A 19,718-nucleotide genomic window follows, 5' to 3' on the forward strand; every position below is an offset into this window, starting at 1 on the left:
GCAGGCAGAGAGAGAGGAAGAAGCAGGTTCCCTGCTGAGCAGAGAGCCAGACATGGGGCTCGATCCCACAATCCTGAGATCATGACCTGAGCTGAAGGCAGAGGCTTTAACCCACTGAGCCACCCAGGTGCCCCAGGATATGTGAAAATATTTTAAGACCTCTCACTGTAAATGAAAAATGAAAAGGTGCTTTTAGTAAAGTTAGCATAATACAGGAGTGGGAAACTACAGACACACCCATTCACTTACAATTTTTCTATGGCTGTTCTGATTTTATGTCTCTCGTTCATGAGTGAATGAATGAGTGAATGACCTCTGAGCAGAAATTCTGCTTTTAAACATTTACCCTGAGGAAGTAAGTCATGTATACAAATAAGTATGTCCAGGGAGGTTCATTCCACTGCTGTTTATAATATCCAGACAATGGAAACCTAAATTTCAAAGACTAGGAGTCTGGCTAAGTTCTGGCATATCTACACACTGGGATACTATGTAGCTTTTTTTAAGAAAATGTTACAGAAATTTGTATGTTTATATCAAACAGAGATCAGCAAAAGATAGCACTCTGGCCAAATTCATCCTGAGGATCTTTCTTTTTTACTACCAGAGCTGAGAATGGTTTTTACATTTTAAGGGATTAGAAAAGAAAAAAATCAAAACCCACAAGGAAGTATGTAGCTGGTACTTATAATCTGACCCTTTACAGAAAATGTTTGCTGACCTCTGATATGGAATGTTGTGTTTGATGTAGATCAAATTGCTGCAGATGGATTTAACACATTACAAAATATTGTATATGGAATGCTGCCATTTTTTCAAAAATTATACCATTTAAAAGGATAGATACTTAAGATGTTAACTATCGTTGAATCTAGGTGGGTAGGATTAATGGGACTCTTCTTTGCCTGTTTGTCTATGGTTTTTTAGTAATGAGAATATATTCATTGTGTAATAAATAAGAAAAATTAAAAATTTAATTTTGGTGTTAGGGTAAAAAGATTGGGGAATGAGAAGGAACTTCTGAGTTCTCAGGTGTAAAGGTATAGTTCTCCATTCTGCAGATATGACAGCTGAGGCTAAGAAGTTAAATCAACTTGTTTAAGGAGGCATAAATGTAAAATAAAAATAGCACTGCTGCCAAATTGTTGTTCAGCAACATCACCATTTGATAACTTGAAATGTTTATCCTTCAGCTGGCATAGTTATGAACTCTGTGCCCAAAGGCAATCGAAAGGTGTGCTTTATATGATAAAGGAAGGTTATGCAGAAATCAGAACCACCAGATTAATGGGATTAGATGTAGAACCAGATGGGATTACATTTGCTTAGAAGGAAAACAGAGTAGCTTACATTTTGCATTTTTTTAAAAAAGCAAACAAAACCTATGTAGAGTTAGGTATTTAGTTCACTTAGCAAATTTGCAAACTATGACTGCTAAGTAATGTACTACTTCACTGCTTTTTCACTCCCGTAGAGTTAATAGTTCAAATTTAGTCACCTGAGACAAAAAGGGCACATTTGCTGAAGTTCATGCCCTTCACCATAAGATAAACACAGAAGAGACATTTGACTTATCCTCAGGCTCTGGCACAGACAACTGTTTACAAAATTAGTCAGCAGTTTAGAAGGAGAGCAAATACACTACGACATTCAGAAGTCTTCACTGTAATGAACTGATAGCTAATAACAGAAGGAAGCTGTATGACTACAGAAAGCAGACATAAAAGCTCAGCAGTTTTGGGACCGTTTCGTGTATGGACAAAAATGGCTAATATCCTTCAATTATTCCTGGGGGAGCCACTATCATAGCAAAGAATAATCATGATGGTAACTATTATTGCTCTTTAAAAAGCACGTGTGCCCTTAATCACATTTAATCATCTTGTGATTTGGGAAAACAATTCCCCATTCACATATTTAGAAACTGAGGCACAGAGTAGGCTAAGCGAGTGCTCAAGCTCTTACAGCCATGTCAGCAGAGGGCAGGGAACGCGATCTCTTCATCCCAACCCAGTGGCCGCGTGTGATGCAGAGGCTGAATCAGCAAGACAGGATCCCTGGACATTTCACTAAATCAAAAGAACAGATCAACATGTTCTTAAAGCCAATACAAATAAAAAGGTTAAACTATAAATATTTTGATGTGCTTTAGAGGTGAGATTTGGTATCTAGAAAAATCCCTGTCAGTCTTATAACTGAAAAATGCCAAGGAATCACAATATGCTTGGATAGATGAGGCTATCATTTTCTTATCTTTCTATTGGGCAAAGGTTACCAAGCTGGGATTTTGTATATTTTAAATGAGTTGTGATATTTACTTGCAAATGTAATAGTAAGCAGAGCAGTTCCTGTTTTAACACTATGATAGCACATACCAGCAACCTTTATGGGTTCCACAAATTCTATTGGAATTCATAGTCAGATAGGGTAGATGTTTTTATAATTTCTTTTCTCTTTAGCAAGTATTATGTTTTCTTTAAAAAGGTGTTTTCTTTTTGGTGTGAACTGTGTGTTCATGCACTACATGGCACACTTAATATTAAATATTATTAGCAATATACTGCGTATTTTTCAAAACTTCATGTAGGCAAATCGCCCATTTTTTAAACCTAAACTGAGAAAGAAGGAGCAGCTCAACAGCCCATCTCTGAGCACTGTCTAATGGCTTGGACTGTTATGCTGTTATTTATTGTTCATTGATGTTTTAGAGGTTAGGTAGCTAAAGCAACACGATATATGGTACACCTAAGGATAATTCTAAGGGCAAGAGCTGTTAGAACTTCCATGTTGAATGTATGTTAGAAGAGGGACCTATAACTTCCTATCATCATACTATTTACTTTGTCCAATCCCCATAATGCACCATTTATCTATACAATAAATATACTTTCTTCTTGAGAAACAGTTTTTTTAAAGGACCCTAATTATTTCTCAGGCTCTTTCCTCTATCACACAGCCAGTATAATATTTCTTGGTATTGTCATTTATGTATCTTTACCCCTTTCAATTCAGAGAGTTCCAAACCAGTGAGAGAACTACTGCCTTTCTCCCTGCCCCATTCATCAAGACCCTGATTCAGAAATTCTTACACTTGTTGTAAATGGAAGGAACTAAGGTGGTTAAGTTTGGGACTTCATTGACCTAATAATGTGCTCTTTTAACCAACCCTTTACCTTCTGTCCCTGATATTTAAGATTAATGAACTTGTCTTATTTCATCTGTTCTTTCTTACCATTTTCTAGGCCCTTTTAATCTACCTCTCTACCTGCTGTCTGTCAGGCTCCTTCCACTCCCCTTCTGCTTTATCTCCTATCCTCCACCACATTAATGCAGGGTGTGCACAAACAGGTACATACCTACCCCAAATAAACACCCACTTGCATCCACACAAGTGCTACCTCTCCGATCTTACCTTGCTCTCGGAACCTAACTCAATCTCTCACTTTGTCTTACTCCCATAATTACAGCTTAAATCACTCAATTTAGCCTCTACTTGTATGTTAGTTCATGTTACTGTTTTATGGTGTATATTTTATGTTTATATAGTTTTATATGTCTGGCTTGCCTTCTTGGTTATAAGCTCCTTGATATGAAGGATACTTTTTTTTTTCTTGTGTGTCTCTCTTATAGCCTTTTTCACATTGGGAAATATGTAGTAAGTGCTTCTTATGTCTTAGATCCAGATCCTGTGGAGCAGAAAAGTACCTCAGAAGGTATCTTGTCTACTGCCCACATTGTACATAACAGAAAATTGGAGAAGTGAAATGACCCATCTTCACTGTGACAGAATCGAAAAGTGGCACACCCTGAACTAAAACCTAGGTCTCCTAGGTCTCCTGATTTCCTGTGCAACATGCTTGTTACCAGGCCGCTTTGACTCTGGCTTATGCTCTAGGAAAACGTAGGACCAGTTTCAGGAGTAAGCGACAGTGTTTTCCTACAGCCTAAAATTCTCCTTAGGATTTCTCCCCATTTTTCATCTTGCTCTCTTAACTTTATAATATCTTCCCTATTCGGGAGCTTGGGAATGAAATTGGAGCCCTCAGGAAAAAATCAGTACCAAGATGCAATTTTATTAATTCATTTATCAACATTTATTCATTTTGACTAGGGGACATTATAAAAGCAAACTTTAAAAAAAAAACTCACTGTTAATTTTCTCATGAGATAAATATTTTTAAAAAGCTAGCTAGGTCAAAAATGCCTATTCAGTAGGGCATTCTATATCCAGATTTTAAAATTATACTTACCAGGTTTTGTTTTGTTTTGTTCTGTTTTTGTTTTTGTTTTTGTTTTTGTTTTCATTTCACTTACTAACTATGTGCTCTCATACCTTAGAAAATCCAGTCTGAGGTAGGTAGCATTGATTCTTTCTCATTGTAACTCATGGTTACTGACAGGTGGGCATGCATATCCTTTGTATTTTGAATAATCCAGTTGGGGAGATCAATGCTTTAATTTTTCAGGAAAATGAAGAACATTCTTTTCATATAATTGCCTAAAGACTAAAAACTGAACTACACTGAATCATAAAGAAGAAAAACAAAATAACTGACAAAAGTATTCATCTAATTTATAAATTCAAAAAATGAAGTTCGTAATGCAATTTGACAAATACAACAGATAATTCATATTTTTTAGAAAAACCGCACTTTGGGTTTTAATTAATTGCAGAGAGAATGCAAAGATTAGAAAAAGGCAGTGAAAGTTGTGTGCAGACGTACGTACAAGAGACTTACAGGGGAGAGTCTCTCTGGATCAAAAGAATTACCTACATGTGGGATGGCATGAAGATGCCATTCCTTTGGCTACAGCTAGTATGGAACTATCCCACATCAGAGCACTTACTCAGGGGAATAGGGCCTCTGTGAACCTCAGCTTCAACTATATACCAAGATTATGGAACTAGATGACCCCAGATTTCCCTGCCACCTCTAAATTTCTCCTGGATTAACTATTTTAATATATCCTTATTCGAACATTTAAATCTTTAGCAGTTCAGCTCTAAATTAAAAAGCCAGAGTAGCTCAATAAGTACTTATTGGTTGAATGATTAAATCTGGCCCATAAAATGTGTGTTAATCAACTCAGCTAACAATATATAGGTTATTTCAGTTATTTTCAGCCAAAGATATTTATCATATCTGTGGCATCTTGTGCTGAAAGCTTTATGTAGTGAGAATGAGTAATAGGTAAACGCTGCTTATACTAATGGGGAATTAGTGTTTGATCTTTTCACAGTGAAGTTTTCAGCATAAGCATTTGAAGAAAGACTTTGATACTGATTGTGCGCTTCAGATTTAAGCATGTCTGAACTGAAACGGGTTCTTTCCAGAGCCAGAGCCGTCTGTTCTTATTCCTTTCCTCTTTCCTTACTCTTTGCTCTGGCATATAAATATTCCTGTACAGTTCTTCAGGGATCTGCAAACTAGAAAGGCAAGAAAAAAAAAATTTTAAAAGCCATACATCTTGTTTACAGCCTTGTCTAATCCTATCTGTGAGGGTAAAGTAAAAAGAGAAATGTTTTTATCTGATAGGTTCTAAAATCCGAAGTTTTTAAAACATTGATCAAAAACAACAATAAGACTGATGATGTTCCTTAAATGTAATGAAAAGATGTAGTTTGGTGCAGTTATTTTGAAATTCTTAACTTGAGACCATAAAAGTTGTTTGTTTGTTTGTTTGTTTTTAATGTAAACCTGTTAGTTAGCTTCATGCTTGAAGGATTATGTTAGAAACTATGTCATCATATTTTTCCACACTTTTTTCAGCAGTTTATATTAGTTTTTTTGATTTTTTGCTATAGATAGAATCTCTATGATGCAGGATCTTTTTGAAGATTCCTTTTGGGTCCTAAGATGTCTGCCCATCTCAAATTGATGGGTGCAAGTTGCACAAAAAAAACTAATTTTATGATCATAAATTAATTTTAATGATCATAAGATAGAAGATATCTTCTATTTCTATATAAGATAAGATAGAAAATATCTTCTATTTCAGCATGGATTGCATTTTGTTAACTGTCATTTTTCTTCTTGTTCTCTTTGTAAAGTCCTCCCCACCAAATACAAGTATCAGTAAACCCTGGAAACCAAGACTGACTAAGAATTTGGTGGCAAATTAACACTTCCTATCTTTATAAAAATGATAATAGTTTGGGGTTTTTGCCAGTCTCATTTTAGTACTAGCTCTGTGACTTCTGAATACTAGTTTTTCTATAAATCAAAAATAGAAATTACCAGCCCCCATCTCCCATTTTGTTGGGGAACCCAAGAACCAGAAAAGTTAGGTGAAACCAGGCCCCACAGTGAAACCAAAGCAGAGCCGTGCTAGCATCCAAGTGCTACCCAGGTCCAGTGCTACCGCCAGCTCGCCAGTTTGCACCAAAGAGCCATCTAAGTACGCTTTTTGTGATCATTTGCCTTCCAGCACATTGTCCAGGATGTCCAGGATTAACTGTTCTGTAGAATGATTGGTGACATTTCTCCTTCATTCTTTTAATAGTATTAATTAAACAAGCTAGTTTGGAATTTTACTACATACTCACCATTTTAGGTAGAAAGATGTTCTCTTTGAGAATCTGGATTCCTCTTCTGAGTAACCTCTCTTCATATCTCAGGAGGAGATAACAAATCAAACATTAAGAATCAGGATTGACTCAGGCTCACATATGATTTCATTTAAAGCATCAACATGTTAATTAATGGTTTCACCCTAAACTATTTTGTAATTGTTTGACATAGTTAATTATTTGCCAACCATATAAACTAATAGAATAGGATGGAGTACTTTGCAAGCACTTGAATATTCAGTGGTTTCTCATTACAGTGCCTCAAGTGTATTTATTAATATTGGATTGATTCATTCACTTATTAAATGAACATTTAATGAGTACCAGCTACTTTCCTGGATACTAGATAGACATATACAACAACAAAGAAGACAGTCCATGCCCGTGTGAAACTTACAACTAGTGGGATTGTCAAAAATAAACAATTAGTTAATTTGGGATGTGATAAATAGTGGAGCAGAAATTAACAAGATGACATGATGAACATAAATGAGATGGCTAACTTTACATGGGGTTGTTAAAAAAGACCTCTCATAAAAGGGGACATGGAAGCAGATTCCTGAAGCTAAGAATGAACGAGGCATACAGAGAACTAGGGAACCAGCAAAGGCAGACTAGGGAACCTCAAGATAGAAGGGTCAACTGAGAATATAAATATCCTCCCATACACTACTCATAGGAATACTGTGATGATAGCAATAAATTTAAATACAAAATGGCCTAATCTGCAAAAAAAAAACAAAAAAGCCTAATCTGGATATTAGGATACGTGTAAGCAACGAAGGAGAAATGGAAGTCTTCTTCTCTATTTTAGAAAGAAAAGAAAATAACTTGGGTAATTTTCTCTTGTGTGACAAGAGAGTCACACAAGGAAGCATGCAGAGACCCATATCTTGCTTCCTGTAATCAAATGCTGCCTTGTGTGATGCCTGTTGTCAGGGAAGGAATTCACAGAAGGCAAAGATCTCTTTGCATCTTTGGAGTTGGGACTTGGCCTGAGCCTTAAAGAATGGGTGAATTTGGCTTGACCAGCAGTGGCAGTAAAGGGTGTTTCAGGGTGAGAGAACTATGTAAGTGTACTAAGGTGGCACTGCCAAAAAAAAAAAAAAAAGTACGAAAAAAGAGATGTGAACTAAGCTTATTGTTGTAATCAGTTCACAGTACATACATGAACCAGATCATTGTATTGTACACAATGTTACATGTCAATTATATCTCAAGAAAGCTGGGAAGAAAAAAAATTTTTTTTTTAAAGATAACTAAAGTGGACTGAACTTGAATGAGTGCTTGAGACCATGATGGCTGGAGCTGGAGCCAGAATCAGTCTTTTGAGAATGGAAGATACTAGATTGGTCTGATTCGTAGAAGTCATTGAAGAGTCATTATATCAGTTTTAACCTGATGTTTTAGACAAGAGGGAATCATTATGTTTCTTGAACAAGAGAATTGTATAGTAAAAGAATTAATTTAGTAATATAGATACAGATGGATAGAGACAGTAGGGAAAATCCTGGAGAATGGGAGACTAGGTAGGAAGAGGACCTTCTTTTTTTTTTTTTTTTTTTTTTTAATGCTATCTCTTTGTACCCAGTGATGAAAATGAAGACTGTGTTCATATCCTGGAAAGGGAATGAGCTGTATATGAGACTTTTGGGGAAAATGTACATTGACGCTTGATGACTAAAGAGTGATAAATCAGTAGTCAAAATGCTTGCTCTCTAAGCCCCAGAGACTGACCAAACACTGTCAGTGATGGAACTGGGCAAGTTTGCCTGGAATAGTAAGTGATTATTTCATCTTGGACATGTTACGTTTCAGATGACAAGAAGATACCCAAATTGTGATGTGAGCACACATGTAGAAGTACAGAACTAGAGCTAACATGGAAAGTTGAATTAAGAAATGCATATAGGTGATGAGAACTGAGGACTTAGCTCTTGATAATGAATCCTTATGATAAGAGTATGTAATAGGGTCACAGTACACACACACACACACACACACACACACACACACACACATCCCTGAGTAGAAGGTACCAAAACAGCACTGGGATGAAAACCAAGACAAGAATTTCAGGCAGTAAATAGGAAAAGTTCTTAGGGAAATAGGGCTGTCATTATCCCCACAATGATACAACTAAACTTTTAATGCAGTGACTACATGTCCTAAAGTCTTTTGATATAAAAACACATTCCCCTCCACAACCTTTAATATAGCAAATGCTATTGCTATCCCCACTTTATAGATGAGGAAGCTTAGCACAGAGAGTAAGCAATTTGTCCAAGATTACCCAATTTGAAAAAGTTGGAACTGAGATTCATACACAGGCATTGTGTTTTTCAAAGCCTGCATCCTTAACCTCCCACGCCATATGGTTATAATATCCACGATGGTATTTTAATTGCTTCGTTTGACTTCCATCTTATGTAAGTTTCTTGAAAAGGAGTTAATTAATTAACAGTTTAAAAAGTAGAAACTAGGAAGTCAACAGATGGCTGGGCTGTGATTGGATAGTCACTTTCAGTAGAAGAGAACTTGGAATTCTCTAGGGTAAGGGAGACAAAGAGAAGAATATATCTTTTGGTCTATTTTTTCTTCTCCTCTCCTTACATATACTGTAAGTTGTTGAAATGGGAAAACTGTCCAGTTTAAAGAGAATGGGGGAAAAAAATGGTACCTCTGTTTTCTAGTGCTTTCTCTATGCTATAAATGTCTGTGTCCTTGTTTGTATGCCAGGAATGTTAGTTTATTTAAATTATCAACCAAAACTTTACATGAAAATTCATTACTTTCTTAATTTTCATTAATAGATGAGAGAATGCAAAAGAGTAAGTTTTCTGAAATAGTGTCAACATTGGCATTACTGGAGTGTGTTCAGTCTGGAAGTCCAAGTGCCCGGATTTGTCTGTGGGGAGGCTCAGGACTTAGAGCAAGAGTTATGGACTGGAACCCTTTCCTCTAGAGAAACAACACAAGACTTCTTTGACAGTGGATTTAAAGAATGCTTTCCCACTGACTGGGAGAGAACTTTGTTTCCATTTTCCATGCTTTTCAGGGTTTCCCCAGCCTTTCTCACAACTCTTGTTTAAGGAGGAGGCAAGTGGAAATAGTTGAGTTCCTAGCACACCATGCTCAGTCCTACAGGAGAAGGGGTAAGGCACCTGCTTGCTGTCTCAGCTGTCACAGGGAAAGCTATACCAGGTCTTCCTTCAATGGGACTGTGAATGGATGCCATCCAATTACTCTTGCCGAAGCACAATCTGCTCAAGTGAACTGGCTGCTTAAAAACTTTCAGTCTTTTCCCATTTATAACAGAGTAAAATTCTTAGCTTTATATGTATGACCTTCCATGATTCGGGCCCATGCTGTATATGTCCAACTTGGTTACAAGTATTCCTCTCCTTTTTGGCCAGGCAAGCTGACCTATTCCATTTTGCCTACATGCCCCCTCTTGCCTGTGTCTGTGTTTACAGTGATGCCTCCAGGGGTGCCTCCTCCACTTCCCACTCCAATCTCTAGTATCACTGGCCCCTGACATGCCGCACAGAGTCCTCATCCAAATGTTCTCTCCACCGTGCCGCCTTACCAAGCTCACAGAACTCCCAGATGATGTTATTGCCAGTCCTCGTTTTATCTACATTCTAGATATTTATGTGCATATATTATCTTCCTTATACATTCTGGGCATAATTTGTACCTAATTTAACTTTATATCTTCCATTTCACCTACACTTAACATCAGAGGAAGTTAAACTGCAAAGAGCTGAGGGGATATAAAGGTTACTTGTAATAAATCATCTTTTTAAAACTTCTTTCTCTGGGTCCTAGTAAAAGTAAAGCTGGAAGAGGACCAGTTCTTTCGATTTTCTGTTCAGGATTTACCCCTAACAGCATTGGTTCTCCCCTGGCTTGCATTTTGGAATCACCTGACATCACCTGTGGTGCTTGAAAAAATTCTAATCAGGAAGCTCCAACCCGTAGAATTTAGAATCTCAGGAGTGCAACCCAGACATCAGCATTATTCAGATCTCCCAACATGATTCTAATTGTGCAACCAAGATTGGTAATGAATTCCCCACAGCATGAGGGCCCCTAGGCCATTCTTGCTTTGCTAGGTAATTCTGTTAATTTGAGACACTTTTATCTTTTCATATGAAGAAAATTTTAAAGTCAGAAAGTGCTAAATGTGAGGCGGTAGTATAACACTTTCTGTTTTGCTTACAGCAGGAACTTACGTAACTGTTTAAATTTTCAGATATTTCGAAAGAAAGCAGTGGAACTTGGGGTAAAATTGCTACCTGCATTTCATACTCCTTCTGGAATACCTTGGGCATTGCTGAATATAAAAAGGTAAAACTCTTCATTTTAACAACATATTTTTGAAGTTGGAATATGCAGTACTGTGCTTTAACTGGATGGATGATTTCTTGCATGATGTCAGTGACGGATACCATTGGCAGTCTTGGCATCTGTCCTTTTCCAGTGTTCCTTCGCCTTAGAGGGGTCCCTGTCATAGGATAGCATGACCCCAACAGGGTCATCCAAGCCAAACATGATTTGAGGTTTTCTATTTCGTGGTGATGCTACATTTTGTTTCTCTGTAGACCCATTATCTTTAAAATTGTCATCAAAGCATTTCACTTCCAAAGAATCCAGTTCCTAAGAGCACTTACTTCAGTTAAGCTGCTGACAGAGTATTGCAGAGCTAGAACCTTGGACTAATCAGATCTCCCAGGTAAGGAGCTGGTGTGAGAGACACAGGGAGCACCTGGGCTGCCCCGCCCACAGTTGTAAAGGAAGGAAGGGAACTGCCCTGCTGACCCAGATCAACCACACCTTCTCAGGCCATCTGAGTGGAGAATCCTGTTATGCCAAGTCCATGGGAATTTTGCTCCAAGTAAACCTAGGCTAAACAGAATTTCTGGTATTTTCCCAGGGAGTAGTTTGAATTTTCATGATACCTTGAACATTTCATCAATAAACCATTTTATCTTAAGCTTCCTTTTTAACTCCATCTTTCCCGTAAGTAATTAATTGCTTATGTACCTCCTTGTGGTGGTGGTGGTGGTGGTGCTGCTGCTGATGCTGATGATGATATGACGGTTTTATCGTCATAAAATATGAAGCTTTGTTCTAGGCTCTGTGCATGTATTACCACATTCAATCTCACAATGACCCAAGAAGGCCATTATCTCCATTTTACTAATGGAAACTAATAAGGAACTTGTGTTGAAGGGAAATTAAGTAATTTGCCTGACATCATACTGTATGAGAGTGGTAGAGATAGAATATGTACTTAGACATTTATACACACATTGATACATAGGCACAAGTTAACATCTTTCTTGGTTTAGAAATGCCAAGATGTACAGGGTAGTTTGGCAGGATTAACGTCCATTTATTTTTAATTATTTATTTTAGTGACTTTCTTTCCTAAAATTCATCTTAAACAATCATGAAATTACTTATTTGGTTAATAAATCAGTTAAATGTCTTGCTTTGTTTCCATTTGTGGATTTATATATCTATACCTTGAAATCACCCTGTTTTTTGTGTGTGTGTGTGTGTGTGTGTTTGCGTTCAGGACAGGGGTGTCTTTGAGCAGTGAGGCAGGGAGAGAGCACACAACTAGGCCAATGTGAACTTGAGGTAGTTCTTTATTATATGATGTGCTATCTCGGGATCCATTTTTCCCTTTAGGGGTCCTGTGGTTTTCTCTGTCACCCTGAAGGTCGGAGCATACACTGCAGGGACTTAAAGCGGGAGCGGGTCTCTGCTAGGCCTGGAGGCAGTATGGTGTTTGTTTGGAGGCCCAGGAGTTTTTTATTTGGTTCATGTAGATTACCTATAATACCATCCATATCTTTGGAATTTGTATTGTATTTATAGACAGTGTTCTGACCTAGAAATTTCTCTGCTACCTGAAATGAGACCTGCTTACAAAAACACTGTGCACATTTAACACTATTTTTTCCCCTACTTGTCCTCTGAGAAGCATGATATGGGCACAATAATACACTGAGCTAGGTGGTTATCAGGAGACCTGGGGCTCAGTATTTTGCCGTTCTTGGGTGTTTTGAGAGCAATCATTTCTACCCGCAGGAATATTTGTAAAGTGCAATTATGCTACTTTAGTAGTTGTTTTGTGAACCTTTACAGGTTTATAGGCCACTTTGAAATTCTATTGAAACATGGCCCTCTCCTCATAAAATGCACATTCCTGAGTATGCATATTTTTACACAATTTCCAAGAGCTGACTACCGTCAGAGACCACCTGGAACCTGAGAACCCTGAGTTTAAACTACTGGACTGGATGATCACTCCAAACTTCTACTCTAAGAGAGCTGGTTAGTTCATATTAACTCCTGGGAGGTAATGAAACTAAATAAGGCCCTACTAAAACTAGCAGAGAGAGGTATGCACCGACATCCTTGCAGCTCAGCCAATTATTATAAGGTGCTGCTATCGTTCTGTTCTAGCCTCCCTTAAAATAAGCATAAGAAATTAGATTATTCTAAAGCCTATTTAATTTTACTTAGTGTTTATTTCTAACAGCCAAGACTATTTTCCCTTAAATCTATCCTTACTCTACAGTGGAGCTGTATTTCAGTACATAAAGGACTACTTCTCAAAACTATTAAATACTAAATTGTCTGTTAACTTTTGTATCTATACCTCTTGAAAATTCATTGACTAGGGCATTATGGTTTTTTTAATAAAAACCTTATTTTGAATTTACAGTATTTTACATTAGAATTTTCTAATTTTAAGGATTATAGGACAATTGTATATGATTAAAAACTAAAAACTAGGGGCGCCTGGGTGGCTCAGTGGATTAAGCCTCTGCCTTTAGCTCAGGTCACAATCTGGGATCGAGCCCGCATCAGGCTCTCTGCTCAGCAGGGAGCCTGCTTCCCCCTATCTCTCTGCCTGCCTCTCTGCCTACTTGTGATATCTCTCTCTCTCTCTGTGTCAAATAAATAAATAAAATCTTTAAAAAAACAAAAAAAAACCAAAAACCAAAAAAAAAAAACCTAAAAACTAATGTACCATTGTACATTACGTGTACTCTCTAATGTTTTCATGTCAAACGAGGAAATTAGGTGACCCTTTGACAGCTGATGGGAACACTTTTAATTTCTTCCTGGCATTCTGTATGAATTTTTTTATTATATATTTTATCCATTCTCAGTCCCATTTGCTAAATAGCAGTGACCTACCCAAATTCAGAGAATAAGCCATGGCAAGATTAACAGTACTATCAATCCACTGGAATTCCTTAATATCCCTTTGCCCAAATGAGGGTTCTCACTGAATCCATTCTCCCTCCAGCAGTGAGATTTATTTATCATCTTAAAGAATCACCCCCAGGAGAGGAAGACAGAGTTTCATATTTATCTGCAGTAAACTGCATTTCAGAATGTGCTGTTCCTGTCGACATGTACATACATGCTGTTTCCTCTGAATATCTGTATTTTTATAGTATGGGCCAGAGGATAAGGGGCAGCTGGCATGGAATTTCTTTTCTAGTTTTTTGAGACTGTCACCAGTAGAATTTTCAGAAGAAAGAAGAAAAAATATGTCTGGCAAAACATATTTTCTTAATTATCTTCTCAGAATGAGGGAGTGTCTGTGGAATGATGCCCATAAGAAAAAAGTGCTTGAGGATGCTTTTTAGAAGAGCAATGTACTCACTGTTGACTGGCTTTGAAAATTTTGACAATAATTATAATGGCAGAAATATAGAATATGCTGTCTGTAATAGCACAGTAATCTTCTCTCTCAATTTTGAAAATATGGATGCTGCTCTTTTTCTTTTTTTTTTAAGATTTTTTATTTATTTGGGAGACGGAGATCACAAGTAGGCAGAGAAGCAGACAGAGAGAGAGGAGAAAGCAGGCTCCCTCCTGAGCAGAAAGCCCGATGCAGGGCTCTATCCCAGGACCGATCATGACCTGAGTCGAAGGCAGAGGCTTTAACCCACTGAGCCATCCAGGTACCCTAGATGCTGCTCTTTGCCAATACCTCTATGTAAGCAAAAAATGTGAACTTTATGGTTATCTATTTACATCTGCCTAGGATTCATATTATTGCCTGAAGATAATTGGTTTCTTTACCTTTTCTTTGTAAGATATAAACATTTATTTTAGTCCCTGCTGTGATGAAGTTTCCATGCTAGGTCCTGAAGATGTTCTGTTTCTCTTCACTTTATTTAAAAAGATAACAGACATAGTCTTTCCCTCAGGGTATTCACATCCTGGTTGGTAAAGCAGAATGTATATTTTATATGTTACTATATTATACACTCACTCATGTAATTGACAAATGTAAGATGGTCTGTGCCAAGGAGAGATAATAAGTACTCACCCAGTTGAATTTAAAGCAAGCAGTAGTTTAAATTGGAGGGGTTGATGCATTTGGAGCCAAAACACCAATAAGCCAAATTGGATTTCAGCATTTGTACAAACTGAGAATCGCAGAAAATCTAAATAATTTACTCATATGCTACATTAGGAATTCTGTCCCAAAATCTGTTCAGGGAAAAAAAAAAAAAAAAAAAAAAAAAAAATATATATATATATATATATATACACACACACACACACACACACACATACATAAAATCATCTCTTTCACTCCATCTGTAATCTTAATTTGAGAGCTGTTGTATTATAAATTAATCAGAATTGTGACTTAATAACAAGTGATAATTTGAACAGATACCTAGTGTTATACATGGAACCGGATTCAACTAACATACTGGCTAGTATAGTAGAATAGGATAGGATAGTAGAATGAAGATGCATAAGTTATAGCATACCTCTGCTAAAAGGAAAACATTGCCTTTTTAATACATTAGATTTTTGGTAGAACTCAATTTCTCTAATGTGGAAATGTCAAAATTTGATGTCTGATCTTATTATTACTGTGAACAGGAGGCCCCCTCTGCATTCTTTTGTTTCACTGTACAGTAGAAATATCACCTGTGTGGTTTATAAAATCAAGCATTTCACTATTTCCATATTCCTGGGTGTAATTCAAGCCGAGGTAGAGTAAACTTATTAGATTTGGGGTTTTCTCCAGTGTATTCTTAATTTAAAATAATATAGTTAATGTTCCCATTATTCATTTCTATCACAGGGCATACAGTCTGGGCATTCCTAATAATTATTCTGTCTTTCTTGATAAATGAGTTAGTTTTAGCTATATACTATTTTATCACTTGTTTCTCTTTGTGGATTTTTCTAAACTGACATAGCACTTGCCTGGTGGTTATATTAGGTTAGTGGAACTGTCTACAGTGTACTTTTGTGGCACACATCAAGGAATGTGCTGGAAGTGACTGATCTCCACTCCAGCTCTTATTAGTCAGCAAGGTGTTGAATAAGCACAACTCCCTCACCTGTTTTTATTCCCTGTTTTGTAAAGTCTTATTTACTGACTACTCTAATTACCAACACAAATGCATACTATATCATTAGTTACATTGCAATTTGTATTATTATTATAATTAAGTTGCAAATTGCTTTACTTTGACTGAAATGGGACCTTAATTAAGAATAGTACATTGCTTAATGTTTTCTAATAGTGAAAGATTATCCTGTGTGAAGCATGTACTATGTATATTGTAACAAAAAGCAGTAGCCCCTTTATTGCATGTTATGTTGGTAGTATAAAATGCTTAAATATTAATTATGGTTGGTTTTCATAGACACAAATTATTAAAGACAGTCTAATTAGGCTAGATATCTTTTAAAATATTTTCCATATATCTCTGTTTTATTTGGTAGTTGAAATATAGATGTCCACATTGTTAAATTTATTAAATCTTAAGATAAAGCAGAATATAATTTCATACTTTAACATCATAAGAATTATATTTTAAAAATCCAGGAACACATTTTTTAGCATGAGCCCATCAAACTCATTTAATGATTTGCTAATATTCTGAAACAAATAGCACTTAGTTATGTTTAAAAAGGTTGTGCAGAAGTGATACAGCCTGAATGTAAAATCAGCGCTGTGTCTTATACTGTCTTTTATTTATATGTTTTATGGACCTATTAAGAATTCAAAGAGAAGGGGCACCTGGGTGGCTCAGTGGGTTAAGCCTCTGCCTTTGGCTCGGTTCTTGATCTCAGGGTCCTGGAATCAAGCCCCACATAGGGCTCCCTGCTCAGCAGAGAGTCTGCTTCCCCCTCTCTCTCTGCCTTCTGCTCTACCTGCCTTGTGATCTCTCTCTTTCTCTCTCTCTCTGTCTGTCAAATAAATAAATAAAATCTTTAAAAAAAAAAAAAAGAATTCAAAGAGAAGTCCAATCAATTTTAGGAAAGAAAGAATTTCCAGTCTCTCCTAGCAACTTAAGCTAACCTAGTCTATGTTTTTATTTTTTCTGATTGAATACTTTATTAAATTGGGTTTCCCTCTTTTATCTACTTTAATTCTTTTGGATAATTTTACTTTTCTGGAAATAGTAATAACCATATTTTAAAGTTTTAATACTAACATATACAAAGTTATTATCAGACATTAGAATATTGGTACCGTAGTTAAAACTGCTATTTATTAACATTGTCAATATAGCTCTTGGTCTTGGATAATTCATTAAACTGAGTTTGTCTTCTCATAAATTAAACTTAAAATAATAGCCGTAATCCTACTTATCCTGGGCGACCTCAAAAGGTTTTGTGGAAATCTAATGAATTAATTATAAGAGGAGATTTATCATTTTAAAGTGATATGAAATAAACATAAATTGGAATTACTGTTAATGTATAGTCTTGTTCTCAATTTTCATTATAAAATTATGTGGGGGTGTGTATGTGTATATAGGCATATGCACACATAGGATAAAATAATACGTAGTTAAAACTAATTTGGGGGGCGCCTGGGTGGCTCAGTGGGTTAAAGCCTCTGCCTTCAGCTCAGGTCATGATCCCAGAGTCCTCGGATCGAGCCCCGCATCAGGCTCTCTGCTCCGCGGGGAGCCTGCTTCCTCCTCTCTCTCTCTCTCTGCTTGCCTCTCTGCCTACTTGTGATCTCTGTCTGTCAAATAAATGAGTAAAATCTTTAAAAAAAAAAAAAAACTAATTTGGCTTGTGATGCCTCTTTATGGAAGTTTTTAAGCCATTCAATGCTTCTAACCCATTTTCAAGTCCCATTTTCCAGGTCAGGAAGAGAAATGGTATTGGTAGAACTAGCTGGAAGTGTGGAGAGAATGTCTCAATGTAGTACATGTAGGATTCTGGTGGATCCATACTCAAACAGTTCTTATTTTTTAGATCATTAGGAATAATATAAATTTAGATATAGGTATATCTATATCTAAATCTTAATTTAGATATAGCAATTAGCCTATAGGGTCAAAACTCAGTTTTCTATCTAAAATTATATTTATTGGTGAATTATCTCCTCTAGAAATAACAGCTGCTCCACCCATAAGATTTAAGAGGAGAGTGAGGCAATAAAATGCAATGTTCTTTTCCCAAGTCCCACACATTAGCTAGTGTTCAGTTAATGTGGCACAAACGCTGGGTGCCTGGGTGGCTCAGTGGGTTAAAGCCTCTGCCTTCAGCTCAGGTCATCATCCCAGGGTCCTGGGCTCAAGCCCGGAATTGGGCTCTCTGCTCAGCAGGGAGCCTGCTTCCTTCTCTCTCTGCCTGCCTCTCTGCCTACTTGTGATCTCTGTCTGTCAAGTAAATAAATAAAATCTTAAAAAAAATATGGCACAAACCTTATCTGTGAAAGTATGTGTATATTTTTGCTGTGAACATCCACATCGCCCTCTTTCCTAATTCTTAGACTGCCCAACTTCTATTGAGAGTCCAACTGCTGTGGTTACTTTCTGCCAGTGTCTCAATTTTTCCAGGGCTTGAGAATAACTAGGGCATTTAGAAGTATATATTATTGCTGCCTCCCTCTCCCCCAGTCTGTTTCATTTGGCTTGGAAAAGGTCCTGGCATATTTCAAAGCTCCTCAGCCATTCCATTATTCAGCTGGGGTTGAGAATCTCTGCTTTAAGTCTAGTTTGTATATCCTGAGGATTCCGGCTTCGTTTATCTTCTCAATTTCCTTTGAAAACATTTCCCTGTCCATTGATGGTCAATTTAACATTGAGATATAGAAATATTAGAAAACTGGTGTGAAAATATCCAGCTTTAATAGAACAGTAGTTCTCAAACTTTAGAGTATGTAAAAATTTGCTTGGAGGGTTTGTTAAAAACACATATTGTTGGGCTCCTTCCAGAGTTTCTGACTGGACAGGTTCTTGGTAAGGCTCAATAATTTGCCTTTCTCACGGATCCCAGCTGATGCAGAAGCTGATGCTCCTGGTCCAAGGACCACACTTTGAGAACCATTGTAATATAAGAAATGAGCCATCAGAACCATTTAGACTGTTAAATCTCAGAGCTGATCAGTGAGGTCCCCAAGTCCAAACATCCTTGGGGGGAGAGAGTAGGTGGTAAGGAGTGCGGGGGTTTCTGTTTCTATGACTAATTTACTTTTGTTAATAGTTACCCAACATTTTCACTTAACTCTACGTAGTTTGTTGCTTCTTCTGAAAAGCAGCTAATTCCAGACATTAATTATCCCCAAAGAGTTTACCCATTCTTTTATTACCTTGCACTATTATTTTGTTTAATCCAGTAAGACTAGAAAGCAAATGTTGGTCCATTTTCACATAGGGGGAGAAAAAAAAGGTGTTGTTGTTTTTTTAATATTTTATTTATTTATTTGACTGAGAGAGAGGTCACAAGTAGGCAGAGAGGCAGGCAGAGAGAGAGGGAGAAACAGGCTCCTCACTGAGCAGAGAGCCTGATGTGGGGCTCGATCCCAGGACCCTGAGATCATGACCTGAGCCGAAGGCAGAGGCTTAAACCACTGAGCCACCCAGGCGCCCCCAAAAAAGGCGTTTTAATTAAGGATTTCAGGGTAACTTAGAAAGGAGAGCTATTCCTGTGACTCAGGCAAAGCAACCTTAGTTTAAGCCACTGGTGACCTGGCTCTGTACCTGAGGGCATGCAAGACCAAGAGAAAAGAGGCTCTGACCATCCTCCCATCAGAAGAGGAGGAGGGAACCGAGGCTTCTTCTGGATCATTTAATTCTCTTACCAAGCTTCAGATCACTACATCTGTGCCAAG

At 37.1% G+C, this 19,718-nt stretch overlaps 1 protein-coding gene across 2 annotated transcripts in view; it reads left to right on the plus strand.

The window, feature by feature from the left end:
* Positions 1–19,718, plus strand: part of MAN1A1 (mannosidase alpha class 1A member 1) — a 169,747-nt gene that overhangs the window by 85,856 nt on the left and 64,173 nt on the right. For both annotated transcript variants that reach the window (XM_046004441.1, XM_046004442.1), the window contains exon 6: positions 10,830–10,924. In XM_046004441.1, the coding sequence (XP_045860397.1) occupies positions 10,830–10,924 (95 nt within the window). The remainder of the gene's footprint in view (positions 1–10,829; positions 10,925–19,718) is intronic.

This window comes from Meles meles, chromosome 5 (assembly GCF_922984935.1).
Source record: "Meles meles chromosome 5, mMelMel3.1 paternal haplotype, whole genome shotgun sequence".
Classification (NCBI taxonomy): domain Eukaryota; kingdom Metazoa; phylum Chordata; class Mammalia; order Carnivora; family Mustelidae; genus Meles; species Meles meles.